This window comes from Anopheles aquasalis, chromosome X (assembly GCF_943734665.1).
Source record: "Anopheles aquasalis chromosome X, idAnoAquaMG_Q_19, whole genome shotgun sequence".
Classification (NCBI taxonomy): Eukaryota; Metazoa; Arthropoda; class Insecta; order Diptera; family Culicidae; genus Anopheles; species Anopheles aquasalis.
The window spans coordinates 4,005,443-4,030,442 of record NC_064876.1 but is presented as its reverse complement, the minus strand read 5'-3'; the positions used below and the strand labels follow the sequence as shown (position 1 = coordinate 4,030,442).

The 25,000-nt window shown below is 45.2% G+C and overlaps 5 protein-coding genes across 11 annotated transcripts in view; 2 read left to right on the top strand and 3 right to left on the bottom strand.

Annotated features, from left to right (window-relative positions):
- The window catches only part of LOC126569807 (uncharacterized), an 8,446-nt gene extending 2,529 nt beyond the window's left edge, over positions 1 to 5,917 (bottom strand). The window contains exon 1 of the mRNA XM_050227179.1: positions 5,349 to 5,917. The gene's annotated coding sequence lies outside the window, so the exon portion shown is untranslated. The remainder of the gene's footprint in view (positions 1 to 5,348) is intronic.
- A 3,160-nt stretch (positions 5,918 to 9,077) lies between these two features.
- On the top strand, positions 9,078 to 13,740 carry LOC126570028 (synaptic vesicle glycoprotein 2C-like). 3 transcript variants are annotated; one of them, XM_050227516.1, is made up of 7 exons: positions 9,078 to 9,327; positions 10,064 to 10,529; positions 10,599 to 10,956; positions 11,234 to 11,687; positions 12,554 to 12,710; positions 13,234 to 13,361; positions 13,462 to 13,740. In XM_050227516.1, the coding sequence occupies exons 1-7, from the start codon at positions 9,288 to 9,290 to the stop codon at positions 13,497 to 13,499; spliced, it is 1,641 nt and encodes a 546-aa protein (XP_050083473.1). In that variant the 5' UTR covers positions 9,078 to 9,287; the 3' UTR covers positions 13,500 to 13,740. The 3 variants fall into 3 exon arrangements, with proteins under 3 accessions (XP_050083473.1, XP_050083566.1, XP_050083649.1); XM_050227609.1 differs by having other exon boundaries at positions 9,079 to 9,224; XM_050227692.1 differs by lacking the exon at positions 9,078 to 9,327 and adding an exon at positions 9,399 to 10,020 and having other exon boundaries at positions 10,096 to 10,529.
- A 142-nt stretch (positions 13,741 to 13,882) lies between these two features.
- LOC126570276 (uncharacterized) lies at positions 13,883 to 14,814 on the bottom strand. Its single transcript, XM_050227946.1, has 3 exons — positions 14,577 to 14,814; positions 14,414 to 14,501; positions 13,883 to 14,347 (listed from the first exon to the last, which is right to left on the bottom strand). The coding sequence occupies exons 1-3, from the start codon at positions 14,613 to 14,615 to the stop codon at positions 13,959 to 13,961; spliced, it is 516 nt and encodes a 171-aa protein (XP_050083903.1). The 5' UTR covers positions 14,616 to 14,814; the 3' UTR covers positions 13,883 to 13,958.
- Positions 14,815 to 14,911: 97 nt separating this feature from the next.
- Positions 14,912 to 16,970, bottom strand: LOC126570198 (tubulin-folding cofactor B). Its single transcript, XM_050227816.1, has 2 exons — positions 16,490 to 16,970; positions 14,912 to 16,358 (listed from the first exon to the last, which is right to left on the bottom strand). Exons 1-2 carry the CDS (start codon positions 16,613 to 16,615, stop codon positions 15,762 to 15,764), a joined length of 723 nt encoding a protein of 240 aa, XP_050083773.1. The 5' UTR covers positions 16,616 to 16,970; the 3' UTR covers positions 14,912 to 15,761.
- A 555-nt stretch (positions 16,971 to 17,525) lies between these two features.
- The window catches only part of LOC126571561 (armadillo segment polarity protein), a 16,455-nt gene continuing 8,980 nt past the window's right edge, over positions 17,526 to 25,000 (top strand). Inside the window, exons 1-2 of one of the 5 annotated variants that reach the window (XM_050230195.1) lie at positions 17,526 to 17,594; positions 20,594 to 20,669. In XM_050230195.1, the coding sequence (XP_050086152.1) occupies positions 20,639 to 20,669 (31 nt within the window). In that variant the 5' untranslated portion in view covers positions 17,526 to 17,594; positions 20,594 to 20,638. The other 4 variants (XR_007607912.1, XR_007607911.1, XM_050230176.1 and 1 more) reach the window with 4 other exon arrangements.

Below are 25,000 nucleotides of genomic sequence, written 5' to 3'. Positions count from 1 at the left end.
GCAATCGGTTGGGAATCAGGCCGAATCGCCCGTTGTCAGCCGGGTATCGTACCCCCGTACTTCGGATTTCTATCGCAGCGGTCGGTTCTGGGAGAAAGTTGACCAGCTAACACAGTTACCAATCATCATTAGACCTGATCATTGAGCCCGACAAAACGTGGCTACCGTCTCGACTTTCCCTAATTTCTGCAGCTACGAGATGAGCGGTATTCAGTTTTCACCGCCACATTGGTTGGTCGCGCAGAAAGTGCAGAATCAGCGCAACCAACAGTGTTCAACAGGGCGGCCCCAACGTGGACCATATTCAGCGCTATACGGTCAGTGCAAGACGAGAGAAGAAATGCACGATAATGAGGCAAAGGGAAGGGGATTGGAGTAGAGGAGGAGCGTGGGGAGAAGGCGCGAGAGTAGACGCAGGAGAAAGCGAAAGAAGAAGCAACCGGAGACATGGCATGGCAGGGGCAGCGTAGCAAGGTGCATACCAAACACCGCACGGAACGATGTCACCCTGGAGCCTGGGTCGTGTTTTATGACGCTGTTCGACACTCGCGCCGCTCCGCCGCAGCATCCATCCAGCCGTGTGAAAGCCTACGCATAGACTTGTTGATTAGTGAGCTATGGCATTGTATAACGTTGTTGGAGCAGCAGTACCTGCTGTAGCTGCTTTGTAGTTTGCCCTTTTTTCGCTGGAGAGAAGAAGGGAGGAATGCGGTGGAGGAATGTGACGGGTTAGTTTTCTTCCTAGTTTCCTTCCCCCCTCAAATCATCACTCAACAGCTTCACCAAGATGGCTGACTGATGTATATTGTCATAGCTTTAAGGGGGGGCACTTCGGTATTTAATTTTTATTTGCGACACATGTTTTTTTTTAACATTTTTCCCTGAAAGCTGATCCTTTCAAGAGTATTGTGTAAAAGTTTTGGGTCAATCGGGGACAATTTGACAAAGATATAGATTTTTTAAAATGCGCGTTTCATACAAGGCTCCCTCTGCAGCTCGCTACTTTGTGTCCGTTCCCATCGTACCGTGTAAACTATTGAACCGATCGATTTGCAATTTTTAACACATAATCTGCACACTCTTTGCCAGGTAGCCCCGTCAAGATTTCATGAAAATTGTTGATACTTTTTTTTTTAAACAAATCTTTAAAATTTCGTGTTTATAGGCAAAATCGCAAAAAGCATCACTTTTTCAACTTCAACAATCTGCCAAAAATCGAAAAATTAGAATATCAACAAACAGTCGACAGGGCTACCTCGATAAACTTACAATCTTTCAAACGAGTATCGATTTGCATTTTTCTGATGACCCATCACGCAGCTACGGTGGGCATTGTTCTAGGTGCGAAACAAAAGACTTGACCCTTAAGACTTAAGCGACGAACCCCGGTTTGATGATTGTGATCAACTTTTTCAACTTCAAAAATCTGCCAAAAATCGAAAAATTGGAATATCAACAAAAACTCGACGGGGCTACCTAGATAAACTTATAACCTTTCTAACGAATATCGATTTGTATGTTTCAGATGATCCGTCATGTCGCTACGATGGGCACCGTAAAAAGTAACTTTTCGTCGACACGCCTACCAAAATTTGATGCCATGGAATAGTTTGCCAATGAATGTTGCTCAAAACTATATCAAATATTCTTCCAAAGTTGTCGATTAATATGCCATTTATGTGCATAAATAAAGTTGAATGGTTACGTCACAAAAAATCGTCAAAAAAGGGCCTTTTTTTGGCCCGAAAATACCGAAGTCCCCCCGTTAAGGCGGCTGCGCAAATCGCCGATTCGAGCCAAGGCGAACTCATTGTGAATTGATGAAGGAACGGAAAGGGGGTTTCGCAAACAACAAAACTGGGTTCTGTCCCCTACTACACCGCATCAATTGTTGTACCATTGAACAAGAACAATCGTATCGATTTCGTCGAAGGTGCAAAAACAACCAAGCGGTAGTCAAAAAGGGGGAAGCTTTCGATAAAACGCTCCGTAAATCGTCCATGCTGTCCTCAGAGTCCTGCCAATCAAACGCACGATTAATAGGGACGAACGTGTCGCTTGTGGCTGTATATTGATATTATGTTTGCATTAAAAAAAAAACAACAATCAAACAAACAAACTATTCAACACAACCTGTTACTGGTAATGCTCTGCCAGAGCCATTATCTAGGGAAGGAGGTGACCCCGATTAGTCGTGTAAGGAATGGTGGGTAACGAACGCACCGATAAGGAACGGTCATTAAAAACACATATCGCGGTCGTGCGTGTAACTAGAGCAGCAAGGTAACATAAATAAATAAATAAATAAATAAATAAATAAATCTTATAAATAAATGAAAAAAAAACCCCCCTCGCGGTCCCCCCCGCCGGTAATCTCCCGTTACTAATCGGTGAAAGCAGAATTCGGGTTGATGGCTGCCACTAGTGGAGTGTGTGTATGTGTTAGCAGCGACGATCGCCGGGCAGGTTGGCACATTGGAAATTGCAATCGCAGTACCGGTTGCCCCGAAACAGGCGAGAGGTGCGAGCCGTTTTTGGAGGGCCGTTTTTTTCCCCCGGCAGTTAAGCGAAGCCCATATCTCCATCATCACCTAGCAGCCAACAGTCGCGGCAGTCGCGCGATCAGCGATCTGCAACCTCATCAAAACCGGTAACTCAAACGATGTAAACCACAAACCCAATTTCACCTGTTCAACTGTGTTTGTGTGTGTAACGTTTCTGATTTGAGAAACCAGGGAGAAAAAGATAGCGAAGGAGAAAGACGGGCTGAAAAGGGGGAAGAGAAGATAAAAAAGAGAGAGAGAGAATAAAGAAAGGGTAAACGATGGGGTAGATAAAAAAGGGGTGCGGGAAGTGTGTTGGGGAGCGATTTTCACCGGCTTCGAAATTCCATTCTTTCCTTTCCTAACCATACTGGCGAGCAGTAGCCCCGGGGGGGGTAACTATATTTGTTGTTGTCACCCTGTGGATGTTCTGGATCCTGGCTGGATTCAATTCGCCGAGGGAGGGGAAGGCGCATAACAAATTAGGCCTTGGCTTGAAAATACGTATCGTGACGTGAATTCATTCAGTACAAATGGCTGTGCAGGTTTCACTAAAATTTTACAATACAAAAAAGGTATTATGCTGTTGGTGCTGTCATAAATTTTGCGCAAAACATTATTTCCTCTGCCCCATCGTATTCTCACTGCTATGCTTCACACTTACGGATGTTATTTTCATTTGCCCTTTTTTCTTGTTTTACTGATGGTATCACATTTATGAACATCGGAGGTAAAAGAGTGCTGTGAATGACCTTGAACGGATCGTTGCGAAGATCACTCAGACACTCAATAAACACCCTTTTCATAACGGTGCGATCGCGAGAGCAGCGCACCGCACTTGTTGGCAGCGCTATACCAGGCAAGGGTTCGGCGAATGTGTGGCACAGGATAGTCCGGTGCGCGAAGCTTGATAGATTCGCTGCTCTCTCATCCGCGGCACGTGCGAGCAAGCAGGAGTTATGCTCGATGATGATGTATGCGAGGCGACGATCCAGTGTTCCTGGTTTAGGTTCTAATTACGCCAGCAATAATCATACGCGTGCGATGACCGCAATTAGGATTGACTGGAAGCTACACTTGGGCGATCAAGGGAACCAATTATTCAACATCGTGCCTGTGTGTGCGTGCTGTTGAACACTACAGGTGTGATAAGTAGTTTGAATTGAAAAAAAAAACAAAAAAACACCGTAAACCGAATTTCATGTTCATGGATCCGTTCGTTTAGCAGATCGTTAGGTGATTTTAACGCCAGTCCACAGCACCAAAACCCGTCCATTTAGAAAGGTTTCGAAATAGTTTTTCCCCCTTTTTCAAATCATTGTCTCCAACTAACCGCTTGCCAAACGGTAAAACCAAACCGAAAAAATATCCTTCGTCCCGTATCGCGGACTAGTTATCCTGCTACCGGTGCTTTCAGATAACTGGTGAGTGAAAAAAAAACGCCATCAACAAATTGCAATAATTGTTCAACATCCCGGCTGCCTCGACAGTGTTGTGCACCTTCTCACTTCCTTTTTTTTTTTTTTTTTTCGCCTAAGGATTAAAACAGCCTGATCGGCACCAACAGGGTGGTGAAGCGGCGCTAGGTAGAAAAATGGAAAACATTGCGCCCGGGATGCGATGCGAAGGAAACGAAGCGGTGGGTGGCGACTCATAATCGACCGGTAGGAGATGTGGAACAATAGTGTAGGTTGAGATGTGCGTGGCAGCGAAGGAAACGAAGCAAGCGGACCGCGCTCAGTGCGGTGGCGAGAAAATAATAAATGTTTTGGCGACCGCTAAAGAAGCGAAGCGAAGCAAGTGACGATGGAACTGGAAAGAATGGTACTGAACGAGAAAGGATGAAGATGGGGTGGGTTCCGGGTGGTGGAATCTTGAAAAGATGTACAGAGATAAAACGAGGGCAGGTTGCATGGAAAGTCTGCGAGAGATTGAGCGCGAGAAAGAGGAGAGAGAGAGAGAGAGAGCGATGGGACAGTTTCACCCCATTTACAGCTACGCTACGTATCGTTTTCTCCGCAAACGTCACTAGTCACGCACATGATCGCCGCTAGTAATTACTAACTCAAAACCCGTTAGCCCACGCTTCCCATCCCATCACCATCCCATCCTTCCCGTGCTTCTTAGCGTTACCCCCAACCTGCCAGCTGCCCTAGCGCAGGCAAATTGGCACGGCCTTCGGACCACGTGCCACCAACAGTGTTTGGTGATCGATCGATCCGGTCCGTCCGGTGTGCGTGACCCCATTCGCACAGGTGTTCGGCGCAAGGACGGCCTGGCCAGGGCGGCCCCAGGGAATGGATGGCTTCATCGGAAGAAGGGGCTTGACGGGCGTTTCCGCTGTGTTCTTCTCCTCTCATCTGCGACGTACGACGACGGGGTTGACCGCGATCGCGCCCATACATCTCAACCGCTTTCTCGAGCCGAGCTAATCTCTGGCTCACTCTCTCTCTCTGGCTCACTCTCTCTCTCTGGCTCACTCTCTTTTCTCTTTGCCCCGTGTTCTCGCTTTCTCTCGGACATTCCAGCACTACGAATCCAGCACACACACACACGGGGCAAACATTTGTCTTTCCATGCACGATGCACGATCGGAGGAATATATGCTCCCCAAAAAAAAAACGGCACAAGACATTCCGGAAAACGTTCGTTTGCCGGACCAACTTTTCTCCGCTCCCCCCTTCTCGCTCACCCAGGGACCGGTGGCCGGTAGTGGCCTTGAAATGATGGAGTGGCCCCCACCCGGGCACAGTTAGTCGTCAAAGCGAAATTGCGAGCGATTGCGACAGTACAGGTACTACTTACGTTTAGGGCGTTCTGCTAGGGATGATCTTGCTGCCGCTGGCGCTTCTCCTACTATCCACAGATCCCTCGCGGGTAGGTAGGCGCTGTACCCACCCACTGCTACTGCAATCCACGGGCAACGGCGCGGACGTGTGCGAACGGGAGAGGGGGCACGGTTGAATTGGAATGGTTGATTGATGCAATCGAGCTGACATATAAGTAGCCTTTTTTTTTTTTTTTTTTAATGGTGGCGTTCTCTCTCTCTCTCTCCCTTTTGCAGACCAGGACAGGACGGGACTGGGATGCCCCGGGAACACACTCCCTCGGTATCGAAACACCCGAATACGGTCGAGTTGAGAGTATCACTTTCACCCAACGATCCAGCAAAGCAACGTCATGCTCCGGAGGCCGGTGGTGTTAAGCCGCAAACACACGGGACACCGTTGTGTGCACGGAAGATCACGGTCGTTTGTTTTTTTTTTTTTGTTTTCTGTTGCGGTGGCTATTGTGGTTACACGCTGGTTACCTTAAACCCGGAACACGGCAAACGCACCCCACCTTCCCCACAACAATCACGGGCAATCACTTGCACACCGGCAACCTCGGGGGGGGGGAGGGGGCCGAGGAAGGCACAGGACACTCCAGCACCAGCGGTTCAAGATAGCAGGAGCAGGAGCACCACCAGCACGCACTCCGGGTGGTTGGCTTAAAGCTAAAGCTCTGCTCGTCACTGAAGCAGCAGACTGGCTACTGCTGCTGCTGCTGCTGCACGTGTGCTGCTGCGAACGAAGCCAACTGGAAAATGTTCAACCGAGCTACCCACCGAGCCCGACGTACCATCTCGCGAGGCCCCGAGATCAGCGAGACCCCGAGCGGAACACCCCTGTTGCTCTCTCTCTCGTGCTTTCTCTGTGCATCTCCCTTGCGCTCCAACACTCGCCGTCTCGCGTTGGTCTCGTTTCTGCTCCACTGTGTAAGCTCCCCTAGCTCTGTTTCTGTTTCACATTCCATCTAGACGTACCTGGGTCCATCTGCACCGGCCCCAGCGAGCCAGCTATATCACGTTCACGAAGATCGCTTCCCGGCCCGGCGTGAAGCCGCGGCGTATCGACGCGAAAAGCGCGCCCGCAGGACCACCGGCGGCAGTGATAAGTGGGGCAAAAGCCGGGCGATGGGGGGGGGGGGGGGGGGGGGGGTGGGGGGAAGACGGAGCCTTGTTGCCGGAGCGTGGCAACCACCGAGCTCTGCCGGGCTCGAAAGTACTGATGGCTATACTACCAATACCGATCATATCACTCTCTCCCCCCCCCCCCCTCCCCACTAACCTTCTGCACTTCCATCTCTTTCCCACCGGGGAACAAATAACACTTTCTACCCTGCCCTGCCGCTCTGAACCGTTCCTGAATCCGAAGGTTGGCCCCCTTTTCTGGCCTCTAGCCATCGGATCGAAGCCAGGGTGGAAGCATGTGCAGCGATGACGGGAAAGGGTTGAGGGGGAAATAAGAAGATGAAGAGAAGGAGGAGGAGGAGGAGAATGAGGGAGGAGGGAAGTGGTGCGGATATGGTTGAGATGGTTGCGATGGTTTGGTGGCTTCGTTGCCGCCGCACCGAATTACAGTTAACTTTTTTTTTTACTACCAACTCATTTCCACGCACACACCACAGCGTCGAAGGCAGAGTCCATACATTCATCCACGAAGAAGAAAGTTGCTGCCACCTTGCTCCCAAGTAGAGAAGAGAATAAGTATGCGTAGGGGCGTGATAAGCAAGAGAAAAGAAGCTTAAGTAGGAAAAGATATTTATGTATATAGATATAAATTTATATTTTTATATACATATTTAATAAAGATACACAAGTAAACATAAATGTGTTTGTGTTCAAGTGTTTCACCATTCCGCTCTCACGTCCGAGCGTTGTTCCATCTTCTCAATATTTCGTACAAAGTTTTCTTTACGTCAATTGAAGCTGTTTAAAAACGATTGGCCATTGGCAAGCAAAAAAAAAATCATAAATAGATTTTTAACTACCTCTTTATCTCCTCGAAGTATGCAATTCGTGACAACATAATCCTGGAAAGGAAAGGCCAAGAAGGCCGCAACCAAAGAAAGGCTCGCCAATAAAACTCAGGAAAGCTCTAGTGCAGCTCAGCAAAGCTAAGAGGAAAATTAAGTGGAAACAAAAACACTAAAACAATAATGCGCGATTTTGTAAGAAAAAAAAACGAAAAACACCCTTCTTTCATTATTAACTATAAAGATGCGAAGAACATTTGAGTACAGTGTTGAGTTTTTTTGTTTTCTTACACAAGTTTCTACCGGCTCAGCGCTCGCACTTAGCTTTTACGCGCCGCGATTAAGGGAGGACTTCGGTATATTCGGGCCAAAAGAAGGCCCTTTTTTGACGATTTTTTGTGACGTAACCATTCGACTTTATTTATGCAAATAAATGGCATATTAATCGACAACTTTGGAAGAATATTTGATATAGTTTTGAGCAACATTCATGAACAAACTATTCGATGGCATCAAATTTTGGTAGGCGTGTCGACGAAAAGTTAATTTTTACGGTGCCCATCGTAGCGACATGACGGATCATCTGAAACATACAAATCGACCTTCGTTAGAAAGGTTATAAGTTTATCTAGGTAGCCCCGGAGAGTTTTTGTTGATATTCTAATTTTTCGATTTTTGGCAGATTTTTGAAGTTGAAAAAGTGATGCTTTTTGCGATTCTGCCAACAAAATCGAGCTTTACAGAATTGTTTAAAAAAAAAAAGTATAAACAATTTTATTGATCTCTCGACGGGGTTACCTGGCAAAAAGTGTGCAGATTATGTGTAAAAAATTTCAAATCGATCGGTCCAGTGGTTTTTATGCTACCGGATGGGCACCGATTTTAAAAACGTTGGTTTTCGGGAAACGCGCTTCTAAGTAGCGAGCTCTGCATGGATCCATTGTATGAAACGCGCATTTTAAAAAATCTATATCTTTGTCAAATTGTCCCCGATTGACCCAAAACTTTTACACAATACTCTTGAAAGGATCAGCTTTCAGGGAAAAATGTGAAAAACATGTGTCGCAAATAAAAATTAAATACCAAAGTCCCCCCTTAATGAGAAAGCGATTTACGGCATCAGCGCGGTGCGTGCACGGCGCTTCTTGCAGTTGCCGGAGCAGAAAGGCGAGTTAATGGCCGACTGATGAGTCTCCGGTGATGTGCTACTACGCGCAGTCTCCGCATAGACACCTAGGCTCGTGGTAGACCGGGAAATTGGCAACCGAGCGGGAGACAGTGGGAGCGCATCCGGGTGCCCTTCATCGTCGCAGCAGCGAAACGGCCTGGATATGTGTGGCGCGTACTCGGCGGGCGTAGAATATATAGATCAGAGTGTAACGGCGAGAGCGTCAGCTCCTCAGGGAGTCGGAGCCGCACGCGCTACCCAAGAAGTGCGCGCGATATTCCGCTATTTGATCGGGCGACCAAGATGAGAAGAAGGGCGAGAGGCTGGCGACACAAACACTCTCGCGTGTGTTAGGAGATAGAAAGAGAGAGAGCGAGAGAGAGGGTGCGTGAGGAGGAAGGGGAGAGGGAGGAGAGACGGAGAGAGAGAGAGAGAGAGAGAGAAAAAAAAGCAAGGGGGTAAGGGTCACCGAAAACCACAATTAGTAGTATTTTTAGCATTTGCACGCCCTTTGCCCGAAGATGCACGCCGAAGTCTTAATCCGTATATGCCGGACGGGCTTCCAAAGCGCACGGGTCCATACAGTTGATAGCGAGCCTGCGTTCTGGGCTGAGCGTAGTTCAGAACGAGCACTGCTGCATCCTTTATACACTGAACGTTCGGTTAGATCGCTCACCAGTTCGACTTAGAACGGCCGCAAGATCGGGCGTAACCGGGTACGCGCGTCTTATAGGTTTTTGCGTGCGCGCTCGTGTGTGTGCTTTGTGGTGGTGGTACAGATGGCTTCCCCGGATCAGCAAACCGTCGGCAGTGGCACCAGTGGGTATATTGCCTGGTACAACTATCTTCCGCGAGATACTGCCCCTCGATCAATCCTCCAAATTTTCACCGTCACGCGGTGTGCTCCGTACCAATGTGGCTAGTGATGAGCTAGAGCAGTTTGCGGTTGCTCTATCAACTTGTTGTGCTTTAAAAAATAGCCGTTTTTTTTTTTAAAGTACACTTCAACTAGATCCAGCATTTAGTGAACGCCAATTGAATTGACACAGCTGTTAGTGACGACCGAACGAACGGCTGCTCTCTAAGAAGCTCTTCTTCTGAGGATTACAGTGGGCTACGGTCGAGAGCACTTCAGGATGTGGACTCTACTTTAACTCATATCTTATCTTCCCTATTCTTTGCCTGCCTTATTTTTTTTTTTTTTGTGGGTGGAAACGCGACTACTGTTTCAGGACTCGGAGTAAGATCAGATCAGAGCCATTAGTGCTATAGTACTTCTTCCACTAGCACATCGGCGGCCATCGAATTCAATTGAGCATGGATCGGTTCAATATTAGGGCAGCAGCTAGATTAGTTGTACCACGTGTGCTCAGCAGCTTATCAGCGCATTGGCGACTCGGTCAATACGCGCATCATCGATCGATCGTTTAATCACCCCCACCAGGGGGCTTGCACCGGCAGCAGCAGCAGCAGCAGCAGCAGCATCTCCCTGATGCATCCCACAATCATTTGGTAACGGTCATTTCCCTTGCTCCATTTTTGCCATCGTTCACAGCGAATGGCGCCGTAATGGCGCTGTATCAACAGGAAGGAAGCAGCAGCAGCAGCAGCAGCAGCAGCAGCGTGCCAACGGCATTGTCTGAGTCATACGGTCCGATGCAGTCATTTACGTACAGTGAAGCCCTCGACGTGGCCGGTCGTGGCCGCTTCCATACGCTGCTCCTGTTCGTCACTGGCCTCTGCCTGATGAGCGTAGTGAACGAGACGGTCAACGCCGGATTTATCATTTCGGCAGCCGAGTGCGACCTGCAGCTGACCTACGCCGACAAAGGGCTGCTGAACGGGGCCGCCTTCCTCGGGGTCGTAGTGACCTCGCTAGTCTGGGGCTTCCTGTCCGACACGTGGGGCCGTCGGAAGGTGTTACTGTTAGCTTCCGCCGGAGCCCTCGTCGTGTCCGTGCTGTCCACTTTCGCACCGAATGCGTGGACACTCATAGCGGCCCGCTTCCTGGTCGGTGTATTGTGAGTACGATGGTATCAACGATTCACGGACGTTACGGGGCGTTCTCTAACGTTTCCGGGCATCCACAGCGTATCGGGCAATGCGGCCACCTCGTACGCGTACCTGGCCGAGTTCCACAACGAGACGAGCAGGGCACGGGTCATCTCCTGGGCGGCCATGTTCATGGCGATCGGGCTCATCTTCCTGCCGGTGCTCGCCTGGGCCATCATACCGCTCGAGGACCGTCTGCCACTGTCCCTGTTTGGCTACCGGTACGCGATGTGGCGCCTCTATCTGCTCATCTGCTCGGTCGATCTGCTGGCCATTATCGGCGGTCTCCTGCTACTGCCCGAGAGCGCCAAGTTTCTGCTGATCAAGGAGCGCCAGCAAGAGGTGCAGCAGATTTTGGCGAAAATCTATCACTACAACCAACGCCAGCCGGTGCAGGTAAGCTAAGGAAGGGGAGGAGAGGGCGGTGAGGTGATCAGAGCGGAACAGCTAGGTCAAATCATGGGGAAATTGGCGCCAGCGAGAGAGCACTAATGAGCTCTGACCGACCCAGTAGTAAATCGGTCCATTCTTGGTGCGCACCGACGGGAACTTTCTGTGCGATCAACTGTGCTGCTTCTACTGCTAATTGGTTAATTGGAAACCATTGTTTTTCTTTTCTTTTCGTTTCCTTCCCTTCCCTTCCCTTTTCTACTCCGCACCCGCAACCCGCAAGACTTTTCCCGTTAAGTTAGTCACACTCGATCCAATAGACAGTGCGTACGCGGTTGAGCTGCAACGGCGCTCCAAGCTGGGGCTGCAATACGTGTGGCAGCAGATTGTGCCACTGTTGCGGCCACCCCTACTGCTGCATACACTAAAGGCCTCGGTGCTAATGTGCGGACTGTTTGCCGCCTCGTCCGGTCTGTTCCTCTGGCTGCCTGACATACTGAACGCGTACATCCAGCGCGGCGATATGAAGCTGTGCGATGTGATTTCGTCGATACACGAGCGCAGGCTGGCACGGCTCGAACGGGTAGGCAACTACTCCGAGTCCATCGAAACCAGCTGCCCGATTACGATCAACGCCAACATCTTCGTGATCACCGCACTGATGGGAATCGTGTTTTTGGCCTGCTACATCCTCAATGGGCTCATCATCGGTGTGATTGGCAAAAAAACCCTCCTGAGTAAGTAACAGGTAATCCCCTGCTTCCCTCCAGCCCTGCACAACTGCACAGATTGTCAAATACCGAGTGGTGCTACTGGGTACCAACCAACCAACCAGGCACCGCTTATCACAAAACCAACACCGCTGCTCTTGTACAGGTTACCCTTGTTATTTCCAACTACGCAAACAATCTGATCTTGTCAACCATTGTCGTACAAACGCGTTAATCGCAGCGAAGCTAAGTGGTCTGTAATAGAGTTGGCGCGGTTCGCGGTGTTTGTTACAAGATCAATCTTCGTCCTAATGACTACTAAACATGCTTCACAAGTAGGATGGATAGATGTATCAAGTAGGCTGGTGTACTCTAGCATCTAGTGTCTGTAAACTTCCGTGCATGCATTTGAAAATGTGTAAAAATTTTAAAATCCATGTGCAAACGGCTGGCATGGTGGCTGCTGGCATCAAACACTAACTATCGACACGATTTATCGGCGGCACTAACTGTTGACGAGCATATCGCTCACAACAAGCAAACAAGCAGTGCTAAATTTCTTCAATTTCCGATTTTCAAGCAAATGCTTTCCAATACTGTGCCTGCGACTGGTCTTTCCAGTCTATTGTAGTGAAAACCCAGCTCCGTCGTCGATACGGTTGCGCCTACTCATCGCAGCAACACCGTCCCAATACCCAGCCAGCAGCCCTTGACGCTTTTTCACCGGCTTCCAATGCACTCAACGTTTCGAGCGTTGACGGTTTCTGTTCGTTTTTTTTTTTTTGGTCCGTTGCCAAGGAAGTGCCGCAGCGTGGGCTCCCGTACGACTGCACGTGCGAAGATTTATGCTAGTCGTAATTCACTTGCTCTATCTGTTGTGCCGGCTCTTTCAGTCTCCTGGTTTGTTGTGTGCGGTGTATGCGGACTCGGCGTGCTGTGGACCTCCGATTTCTATATCACGCTGATACTAATCGCAACCTTTGACGCATCGGGATGCCTTGGAGGTGTCCTGAGTGCAATATCGGTTGACCTATTTCCGACTAATTACCGGTGGGTACCTTTGTATTTCTTTCTTTCTCTCTTTCTCTCTCTCTCTCTCTCTCTCTCTCTCGCTCTCGCTCTTCTTTTCCTCTCTCTATCTACTATCTTCCACAGTTTCTCTTTTCCTACTGATCGACTGAATCGAAACACATATTTCATTTTTCCAAACCGCCATACATCCCTGTTTCTTACATTTTCCAGTCGATTCATCCTCTTTGCTCATGTTACATAAACTACAGCCTGCGTGCATGTACTCCGCCAAAAGGAAGCGGAAGTGTGCTGGAACTAATTTTTTTAAAATAATTTTGATTTCCATTTTACCTATGGTTCCACATAGTAAGTGAAAACACTGTCAGGCCGGGTTAGCTTCTCTAGTTCCCTGAGCAATCATATTTAAAATCATCTCCTACCATCCTGGGTTCACCTATAACCTAAAAAAAACATGTAGCATAGCACATCTTACGCTTATAACTTACAATGCTCTTGAATAATAAGCAATTTCTTCCAATCTTCTAATGAAACCGGCCAATAGGGCGATGGCGCTCTGTCTAATATTGATGACTGGCCGGTTAGGTGCGATGGCCGGAAGCAACCTGATCGCCTATCTACTATCGATCAATTGTAATCTGATCTTTATTCTGTTTGGTGGACTGCTGCTTGGTAAGATTATAATTAATGTAACCGCTTTGGTCCCTGTTTCATTTGTAACTGACTGACTGTTTGTTTTCTTGCTATCACGTTGGCATCATCGCCCTTGCAGTATGTGCAGCTATTGGGACAACCTTGAAAGTCACATAGAAAATTCTACGCTGAAAGAGCCGGCTGGAATCGGTTTGTTAATAAGTAGAGTAAAAGTTCCTATATTTCATATAGACTCCCACCAAATAGTTTGATTTCGTGTCTGCAAGGTCGACAAAGAAAAGAAAAAATAAAATACTAAGATATTTCCATCGAGAATAGGACAACGAAAGAAATTGCAAGTAGGCGTGTTCAAAGCTAACAATTGAATATTGTTTTAAATAAACAGAATCGTAATTTATTTGTTTGTTTGTATATTGATGGCAAACGTGCTCGTTAAAACTATCGTGATGAGATTTTTTCCCAGATTATGCTACTTTATCACGTTCATTTCCCAGGTCTTCGCTCTGCCTCATTTTTATAGAATCTGTTTATGTTCGGCACTGTCCTTCACCAATTATATACGAATAAAAATAGCAGAATAAACAGCACGCACGCATGATTTAAATACATGGGAGGCTACATATCCCGCAAGTATTCATGGACATCGTTTAGTTTGAAGCGAGTAGCGTAATCGTAAAAACGTGATATGCCAAAGAAACATGTAAAGGAGACTAGAAGAATGATAACTCCGACAGCGAATACCACGATAAACAAACTGAAGAGCATAATCGAGGCGGCCGTTATGAGCGCTCCCTCGAACAGTACAAATCCGGTGAAGGCCATCATAGCTGTGGTCATGGTGATAAAGATGAATATTACAATAGGCAAAGTAATGGTGAATATAGCAATTGCCAATACGAGCGCCAGAAACGGGTGCTTTTGCAGCGTGTTAAAGATAAACTGCACGGCTTCCTTAATACGATACCGGACAAAAATTTCGATTACCGTTTTGTACATTCGACGCTCTGTAAAATCAAAAGACGGCTTGACTGTACACGTAATGAACTAGAAATACTGAGGATCATAATTACGGTAGGTGGAAGCTCGTTGTAGAAAGATCCGGACCAGATCCTCATTCTTTCTGTACCGTTGTCGCTCGGCACTGCTGTCAGCGGAACCCTGTTGTATGAATATAGTATGCGAAATATAGTAAAAAGAAGGCCCGGGTAAAAACTATGGGTTTCTGCTACTCACTTCCGTTTTAAAACATTTTTCAGCATCGGCCGTCGTCATTTTAAATCATTGATTTAAAATTGATTGTTGGTGTAATGATAACAACGGGAACTATACGACAGCTCTGGAGGGCTGGCAAGACGTTGTTTACGTTCCAAAGGCGTCGAATTACGGAGACAGTACATGACAAATATTCAGCTACATTGTTGACATGCAGCTGCCTATTAATTTCATTAATTAGGCAAACAAATATTTCAATTTTAGTTAAGTAATTTAAATTTAAGTTAAATAAGCTATTTCGTGGTTTTGCTGGCCTGTAAGAAGCGGCCGCATTTCATCACAGAAGAAATAAATACATCTGTTTTAAAGATGTTTATTTGGTATAAAGTAAAAGGGGTAATAAATCGAGAACGATTATACTTTCAAAAAAATTACAGATCCTTGTACCTTGTGCGACATCAGTTTTAACGAAAGCTCACAAAATGATTTTCGGTTATTCGAAGTAAAGCGTTGCTATGAGACTATTAGTTCGTTTCCACGAGTTATCCAATACGTTAATTGCAACCGTTTGTTGATGTGTTTGTTCCTCCAAAGCTATTTCCCACTAGCAGCTAATGCCCAAAAGGATTTTTTAGCATGCATTACTTTCCCTACTTTCTTAATGTTAAAATAGATAGAATCTTTGATAGCGCACCAATAGCAACGCATCAACAGTCATGGCATGTTATGATCAAGTGAGCACCGAAAATACCGAATCTTTTAAAACCGCACCCCTTACTGCAATCTGTTCGAATATTGGCAATAGGAGATAGGATACTTCGGATACATAAGATATACTAGAACAGAGTTGGATCTGTGAACAAAACTCCAAAATCTGTTAATCTCTACCTATTCAATTTTAGTGCCTGTAGTTTCGGAGTGCATGCACAATACACGGACATGTTTTACTTTAAATTTTGAATACAAAATTGCGGAATAGCGATAGTTTCATAATCATACGAGTAAAGGGTAAATCAAAGCCTGCATAAGACCAAATTCGTGAAAAACTCATAAATCCCAAGCGTGCCGGCCAGTTAGTGTTACGTTTTCGCGTAAAATTGCGCATATTCTGCTTTTCTAACAAGCATTTCGGTGATATCAACGGGCCACTCTGAAGCATTTGCGAACGGATCCAGAACACTGTTAGAAGGAATAGTGGTCCATCAATTAAAGTTCATCGTCGAACTCCTCCGGCGGAAAATCTCCAACTTCTATCGCTTTTACAGTCACGAAGCTACCATACTTGGGATCACACTGGAAGTATCGTTTGCCGTTGGCACTGCCATCGTTTACGCCCAGCGGTTCGTCGAACCTGACCCCGACGAACATGCCCGGTTTGCCGTCGATCGGGCCCTTGTACATGATCGCTCCAAGTCGCACAGGTTGACCTTTGGTGGTGACACGACATCGCGCTCCGATTGCCATTTCGTCCAACTTCCGTCGATCTTCTTCCTCTTGCCGCTTGCGTTCCGCCTCCAGTTTGACCATCTCTTCCTCGTTGTATTTGCCGAGCTTGTTCTTCCGCAGGAAACTCCTCACACTATCCGATTTCTTATCGTACTCCTCCTGGCTAAGCTCAAACTTGGGTACGTTCTCCTGTATGAATTGAAAGTTGTCGATCACATGCACGCGCATGCCATCCTCGACTGCATATGAGCCAAACGTGCGCTCGTTGTCGTCGAGCTTGCCTATCAAACGATTGCCGCAGTACAGCTCCAGCTGCATCGTACCGGCGCAGCCACCGGTTATTGTTTCCAGTTTCGCCTGCCAATAGAAAGCCACAAGTTAAACATGGGACGAGCATACAAAGACACATACTTCACCTGCTAAGCACTTTGCAAATTAAGCGCACATGTTGTAGACATCTGCACTCACCTCACCTCACCATGACTCACCTTAAATTCACAGATGGTCAACGAACGACTGTATTTGCGCTCGAAAGAGACCGTCTCATTGTGCGAGTTGGAAACATTAATTGTAACCATATCGGAGCACTCGCCTCCGTTGCTGAACTGCATCATTATTGCGATATGATTGATCCAAGCAGCCTTCAAGTATCGCGAACCGTGCTAACCTTGCAGTTCCCCTTTAAAAAAAAAACAGGCACAGAATCTTTCTTCTATCACTAATCCTGCAAGAGGATTTCACGATACCCCGACTGTGGGATGCGGAGCGAGCAATAACTTTCTAACTGTTTACCCATGTGCACAGTCCCCAAAGAAGAACCCACGCAGCCGTTTCTGGCCTTCGAAAACTGAATGCGTAGCGAACGTTTCACCGTGTAGCTGTCAAATGGGAATGGAATGTTTGGGATTGCATTGCGGGCTTTACCAACCAAACGCGTAATGGAACGGGCGGACATCGTTAGCGAACGGCTCGATATGTTCATTTTTACATTTGTTTTGCAGTTGCCGCACCGGCACGCAAATGCCCGGTGGGTTTTTGTTCCTCCCTCCTCTTTAATGTCTTAATTTACGGTACAACATGTGAAAAAGAGCGCACCAACAAGACACCCGTAAGGGGTAATGTGTGATTTTACCGCACATTTGATCATTCGTCGAATTCCCCCCCCCCTCTTCTGCCCGTTATTGTAGTTCGTTGGGCCAATTGTTTATGCCAATGATCATCGTACATCTTCGCATCGTTCTCGAATCTGCGTTTGGTAGTATTGGTGATGTTTTGACGATGATGATTGACGATGTGTAATGACGATGGAGCGCTTGCGCGCATGCATTGAAATATACGATGGATGTAAGAAAAAAGAGATAGACTGCATCCTTTTTATGGTTCTAGGCGTATACTACCCAGTGGCATTAGTACTGTTGACTAAATTTCTCTCGCATCGCACAACCACCACTCGCCATCATTCGTGGAATTTATTGGCCACCACACCACTACACATCATATCACAGGGTGTCGCCGCAGGATTCGGTTCCCTTACCTTCATCGTCCGTAAAACTCTCCTGCTTGGAGTGTTGAATCGAGCTATAATACAGTCAGGTAGGCCAAAAAGCATAGAAAAAGGTCTAGGGTTTATGCTAAAACAGTTATACGCAGGTAGCTGTGAGAAGCCCAAGTAGAGGCTCCAAGATAAAGAGAGAAGGAATTAGAGAGACACAGAGAGAGAGCGAGCGAGCAAGTACGAGTGAGGGAGGGAGAGGGTGTGAATAGAAGCTGTGTGTGTGTGTGGCTGTGGCTGTATCATCAGCGGTCATCGCGAGAGGAAAACATTTGTCAGTGATTCCAGCAACGGCGGCGTGTTGAAAGCGCGCAGTGTGCTAGACCTCAGTGTCAGCTCAGTGTTGGTGGTGTGGTTCAAGTGAAGTCAACACTAGGCTTTCGATACTTAGTGTAAAGCGTTGCTTTGGCTGCAATTAGCGTGTTTGTGGTGACGGTAGCATTTGGCATTTCTCTTTCTTAATTACTATTCTTCCGATTACTGGTTCCGCGGAAACATACAACCAAATTTTCTCCACCACGGGTGAGTATCTTGCGAAGTGATGAGCCCTGTTCCCATCTATCCATTTCTTTTTTTTTTATGTGAGTTTGCTTCCTCACGGCTACCTCGGAATATACACACTCACACACAAACACAGATGATGACGTCGAGTTGAGGAAACAAGAAGAGTGCATATAATTCAAAGACTGTAAAAGAAACTACGGAGTGGCAGTTTCGCGGTGGTAGCATACTTTAAAATGCCATCAACATTGTCCCCATAATCCTTGCGGCAGTGTATTAGCCAAAGGCAAGCTCTAGGCTTGTCGAATAGAGACTGTGGAAGTGTGTTGCAGTTTGGAACGGAGCAAGAAGAAAACTTTGGAATGGAAAGCCCCTTGTTCTCATCGTTAGCCGTGACGCGTAGTCCCGTGTAGTTGTGTGTGTTTTGTGAAGGCAAACTGGTTATGTATGCGTATGTAGTTGTGAGGAATGAGGTACAGTTTCGACCACCACTCGATTAGTAACGCCTCTGCGAGAATCGTTACCCTTTCGCTCTGTCGATGAGCTCTAAGGTGTGAAAGGAATTCTAAGCAACCGTCCGCGTAGTGTATTAACACCACCGAACCACGCAGAGAAAAGGATTCCTGGGAGCCGCTACTTGCTGAACATTAGGTACTCAAATCAACATAATCTGGCGCAGAGCGAATCAGCCGTTCTATCCATCCTGCCCTGGTGTAAGAGGGGCATTAATCTTTTGTGGAAAACGCATTACATGGTGGGGACGTGTTTGCTAAACTATTCACTGTTCATCGATAGTCTGTTGACTTGCCCTACAATCGATCTATGCTGCGAGAGAAGCGCCTGTAATAGGGTTGGTTGCGAATTATCTTTTTAAAGTGCGTGCAAATAAGGCTTGGCACGAACACCACGAAAGGCAGGTAGCTCGAGTGTCATCAGCTTCTCACCAGGTCAGTCTGCTGAGCCGAGCGGACAGGAAGCAAAATGGCCGTCCATCCAGTTTCTCTGGAAAAGGCGGTAGCATAAAAATGTGTTTAAAGAAGGAAGAAGGAAGTGCAAAGTGAGGGAGATATTTAAAAAAAAAATACCAGCTAGGAAGAGAGAATAGTGAAAGAAGTAAAAAAGGAAAAAAGATAGAGGAGCAAGAGAACTAGAAAGAGATAGAGGGATAGAACATGGTGTTTGAGAGAGAGAGAGAGAGTGAGGTAAATATGGGGGCGAGAGTGAGAACGACAGGACGCGGACGTGGGGGTGTGGGAACGAGAGAAATCTCATAATGTTAATTGGAATACCTTTCCCCCTGCGGGGACAGCAAATGATCAACAGATGCATGATTCTACCTAATTATTGTTTCATCTGGTAGCATGAGTCACGCGGCGCACACAGCAGAGCTATCGCCAATGCTCTGCAAGCGATTCCGTGTGACTTCCACAAACGTATTGCCTACTCGTCATCGATGCTGCTGTTGATGGATATTATGGTCGAACACTTTCGTGACTACATTTCCATGTTCATGTTTCGTAGTTAACCTCCGCAACACATGAAATATGCTTAGCATAGGTCAACGATGTGATCTCCAGCATAAATTAGAAGGCTAATGACGATGAATGTAATCATCGGTTCCCTTGAAAAGCCTTGTGTCACCATGATGAATTATTTCCATGTTTCTATATTTTATTATGCCCAGCCGATTTTGCGGGGCAACACCCAAACTATGCTGCTGCACCTTATCTTGGAAAAGGACTGTTTTGTAGAAACTCATTGAAAGTTCTGTAGACGTTTGAAAAGACATGATATTTTTTTATAATTGTTGCCATCCCTTTTTAAGCTTAAAGTGCTATACACGCACAATTTTAATCTTTCGGTTACTGTGATTTATGTAGCATAATTTCAGAACCTTTAAAATATTTTGCAGAACCCGAATACGCAAGAAGATCGCAATAACCAAGAACATTGGCCAATAATATTGTCTATACATATTTTGCGTTTAGCAGCCTGCTGTAGATTTCTATTTTGTTTTCATCCAACCATTCATACCTATATTTTCTTCCTTTTATAAGTTTTTGGAATGTTAATGGGGCGTGCATGGTTAATTGGATTAATAGCACTAGCGTTACAAACCCAGTTGCTTGCTTGCATGCAGTAGCAGTTGCTTTCCAGTAAATACGGAACGCTACTGTATTCGCGAGCGCTGTACTGCAAAAGTTGAGAAAACTTTTCATATTCTCACATATTATTCTATTTTTTTTTTCATAGTGTAATGTATTTACTGTTCCTACCGATGTAATTTATTTTCTTCTCTTTGTATCATTCCACGAACCTTTTTCCCGTCAACTACTTCGATAATGCTGCGCAACAACCTGACTTGGTACCTTATCCTGTCCCACCAATCAATCTGGCGACATTGGATTTCTGTTGGATATATTGCCTAAAACCTACAATTTCTAACCGCGCACCATCAACTGCTTAAACAACCGCCTGGAGAAATATTTTCCTCATTCAACCCATCGCGGATTATAAAAAAATCAATCGCTGTCGTTAGTTTGTGAATAAACAGGAGTACACAGGATCGAGTACACCATAAGCGATGTCTTATCAATTGCCGCAGAATAGAACAAGTAAGTGAGCCAACGATCGCTTGAGTTTATATAATTACTATTGACTATTTTGTTTGCGATTCTCTCCTTTTGCGTCCGTATGGAGGTTTAGTAGCATAACCACGAAACTCCCCTTTTCTGGCGCCGCCACCTTCGACTAATTGTTTTCATTTGCGGCCTTTCTCAAATTAACTTGACCTGAGCGCGATAGCATTTCAATGCATTGCGAAAATGCAATCCCATTAAAGATCGCGAAAATCCGATCGACAAATGTGGTCAATGCTGTGTGAATCACCTTCACGTAACACAAACCAGTCTTTGATCGCATCCAGGTTCGGCTATTCTTAAATCGTAGTTTACGCCAAGAAGGATATAGAACATATTGTTCGCACTCAATTTGCCTTGATGATGTTTTTTATATCATCATGAACATGATGTTTTTTATATAACTGATGGTTTTGAAAAGCTATTAATGTTAAATTTCTAGTGTTACAGTGTTTACTGAAAAACTTTGTTATGAAAATGTGATTCGTTTTTAAGAATACCTAAACTTTCTACATCCTCATGTCACATGAACTGAGAAATATCGTGGGTGGAGCCAAAACATTTCAGCGAGCCCGTTACGTTAAGTATTTTGGATGTCGTTTGTCATCGGCATTCCTTTTTACATTCTAACCAATCTAGGGAGCCGAACATCAACCCCCCGAAGCTTGATAATAATGTCTATACCATTGATACAATCTATAGCGTGCGCGTGCGCGGTTTAGAAAGAGAGTGTTTGTAAATAAAAGGGAAGCCATAGATAGTCTCACACTAGTATCATAAAGTTATTATAATCACTGGGGAAACGATTCATCATTACTGTACATTCGATTTATTGGATCACTTAACGATAAGGCAATGTTTTTGAGTATATCGCGTGCAGAATCTGGTTTAAGTCTGGAAACAAGTAGCGCCAAACTTTCTACACCATACCGGCAAAGTCATCAACCTTTTAAATGCTCTCAGTAACTGCATGTCGGTAAACGTGTACCTACAACCCACCTTTACCCAGCGATATCTCCCAGTTGGGTGGAGTCTCAATTCTGGCCGATTTGTTCTCTCTCTCTCTCTCTCTCTCTCTCTCTCTCTCTCTCTCTCCTTTTTTTCTTTCTTTTTCACTCTAATTCAGTCACTATCGCTCTCCGTGTTTTTCCATCTATTTCCGCGTATCTTTTCATTCTTGCTTTTCCATTCTCTTTTTTCGCTTTCCCTCATTCTTTTCCCGACAAACACAAACTCACGTACACATAAATACAGCAGCATGCGCGCGTGCTTGTAAACATAAATCATCACATCCGATTTTCTTTTCTTCGTTCAACCTGTGACATCGACGATGATATTCCTACATCTGATTTGTGCTGCTGATCAATGTCTTTGATCATACTAGTAATTAACTTCGGTGGTTTATTTATATCTTCATCATTCAATGAAATCTTAGCTCCATTTAATGTAAATGAAGAAACACAAAAAACAGATCGGCCATATGCTTGACGAAGAAACATTAGGTTTTACAAAAGCAACATCATTCTTTCATTTAATTTATGACTAAATAGATTTCTACAATCTATCTACTGTGGTTATCACTGGACAGAAAAAGGATGCACCAAAATTATAGCTTGATTTCTAACTACTCAACTATTATTATATGATTGACTAGTTGATTCAATAATCGCGAGATTCCAGATTTGATAAATCGTGAGATTCCAGGTTTAATTAAAAGATTTATAATTTATTTCTCTCCGCGACTTTCCCAGTCAACAGTTTATTGTTGACGCATTTTGTTTCCATTAGGTATGAATGTTGCCGAACAATATTTTTTTCTGCTAACACGTGATACTTATGAAGAAAAAGAAATACTGGAGACTAATCCTCACCACAAATGTTATCGATGGAGTTATTCATTAATCTAAAAATAAAAAATAAACATTCATAAATTGTAGTGGTGAAAATTGTACGACACAGTAGAGCTGACATACTGCTGGGCAATCAACTGAGCGCTCGCTCGCTCAGAAAGTTGAGCTACGTAAGCGGGATATTTCCCTCTCTCTTTACAAATACAATTTATGAGTAGCTGAAACATCAAAGTGAAGTTTGAATTCATTGATCCACCAATTGCCAAGGTTTTGCAGCCCGGGTGGATTGAGTTATTATCATAAATAGTTGAATATATATGTTTGTTATAAAAATGTGAAGGGAACCTAGCATTCGACAGCGTAATTAGTCTTGGCACCAAGCGTCGCACCTGTGCCAGTTCTCACCAATTTACCTAGAGAGGATTGTATGATGTATATCATGGTAGCATGATTTGCACTAAAGGCGTGTTGAGTGAACATATTCACCTTGTCAACTCCAAAAGCAGTATTTTAGATATTGGAAACATAATCAAAGAACTTGATTTTACACTGGTACACTTTAGAGCATTTTTTTAAGTGTTCTAAGCAATCATTCGTCATGCACCAATGCATCGTAATAGAGATATACGATATCGGCAAACTAATGGCGTATTTTTTTTTCTCCGGAAGCGTAGTAACAGTTATATAAAACCCTACCAGATAGACATGACGAAACATTGAATCTAGGGCTTACAGCATTTCTGGGCGAATCAATTATCTACCACTTCCATTTCCGTTTTGTGATTGATTGTTAACTTTCATACGAGGCAACTGGGCCACAGCTACCATCATATTTTGCTGGTTCTTATTTATCCTACTTTTGTCACATACTGATCATTTGTCTCCGTTAACGTGCGCTTTGATGTAAAGTACCTTTGATGCCTTTAGGCGGGGACAAGTCGCCCTCACTATATCGATAAAGGTCCGCTAGCAATGAACAACCCTTGCAGCAGCACAATTCATGCAAAAAAGGAGAGAGTGCACGAGAAGGGATGGGGGTGTGATAGAGATGGAATTCACAGCAATGTCGAAACCCTTTGATCTTTTGGTTCGCCCCTCGACCTAGGCAAGAGTCGCTGTATTGTCCGTTTTCATCATCCTAGTGCAAAAGGGGTGCTGTTCGACAGCAGTTTCTTATTGTATTTCCATCTGGAACGCTTTGAACCATCAGCTTCACCATGTTTTCGCACTTCGTGTTTTGGGATGGTGCTGCTAGGAAGAGGGAATAATCTACGGTTGTAATGAAAATCTATTTTTTTTTCGGCTCTCCTTTCTTACTCGCGAAGCACGTGCAGGCATAGATTTAGTTGGGCGGCCAGTTTGCAGCTAGAAGTTTGCTTTAGATGTTTTTCAAAATCATCCGGACCATCACCTTAATCACGCCGTGCTATTTCACGCAGTCGGTATAGTTTCATGAAGTACGTAAAATACGATAGTCACAATGGTATGGCTACTAGTTTGTTTGATGGTAACGTTGATCATACGAAAAGATATTCTCTATTTTCTTTGGGATTCAAAATAACAGTTTCAGAAAGTTAAAAACGCATTTTAATAAAGGTGTAGAATATCGTTGTATTTGATACGGATTTCTGGCAACTGTTAAGAATCTATTTGCAGATGAATGAATATCTGTCTATGTGAATGTTCCGTTGAAGGTAATTTAGTGACACATTATTTGCACCATTTGTGATACAATCCGGAAGTGATTCGTTTGTATTAGGCCGGCATGAAGGTCATCGCGCGACGTTAAATATTCTTTGATTGAAACCATTCGGAATACTGAGAAAAGAAATGATTAGCTGTGTAGGGAGAAGATAAATTGCTGAGTTGAGAATCCAAAGAAAATGAACATACCCTGTTAAAGGAAGCATCGAGGTAGAATGAAATTAGAATGTTTGGCTGGATAGCGGAATTTGTGTATTGATTCTGCCGAAGCCAATTGCAAAGTCGGTAACAAAAAGGATTATCCTCTTATCGTCTTTTACGGATTCCATCGTTGAGATAAATAAAGCGACATTCGTTACGACGAAAGAGTACGTTTTTCTGAAAGTATTTGAAAACCACATAGCATTAAGAAGGAAACCATTTATCATCTTATTTCTTCGATTCCGCGTAAGGGTAGGGAAATCTTCACTTCTCCTGTTTACTCTTCGAATCCTACGCGAATTGTCCTCAATCGACAACCGGAATCTTCTTCTTTTATGTTATAATGCGATCTCACATCCTCAAGCGCCACCCGTTTCGCTCTTTCGATTTTCCAAGAGACAGGCGGCTGCCTTAGACGTAATCCTGTCAAGGGTTTGGAGATAATGCGTAAGACAACGCGGGCGCGGGTTTACTTACTGTATTTTGACATCGCATTTTCACCCTGACAGCTATCTCTGAACACCCTAAATCGGTTTAGGTTTTATCCTTCAC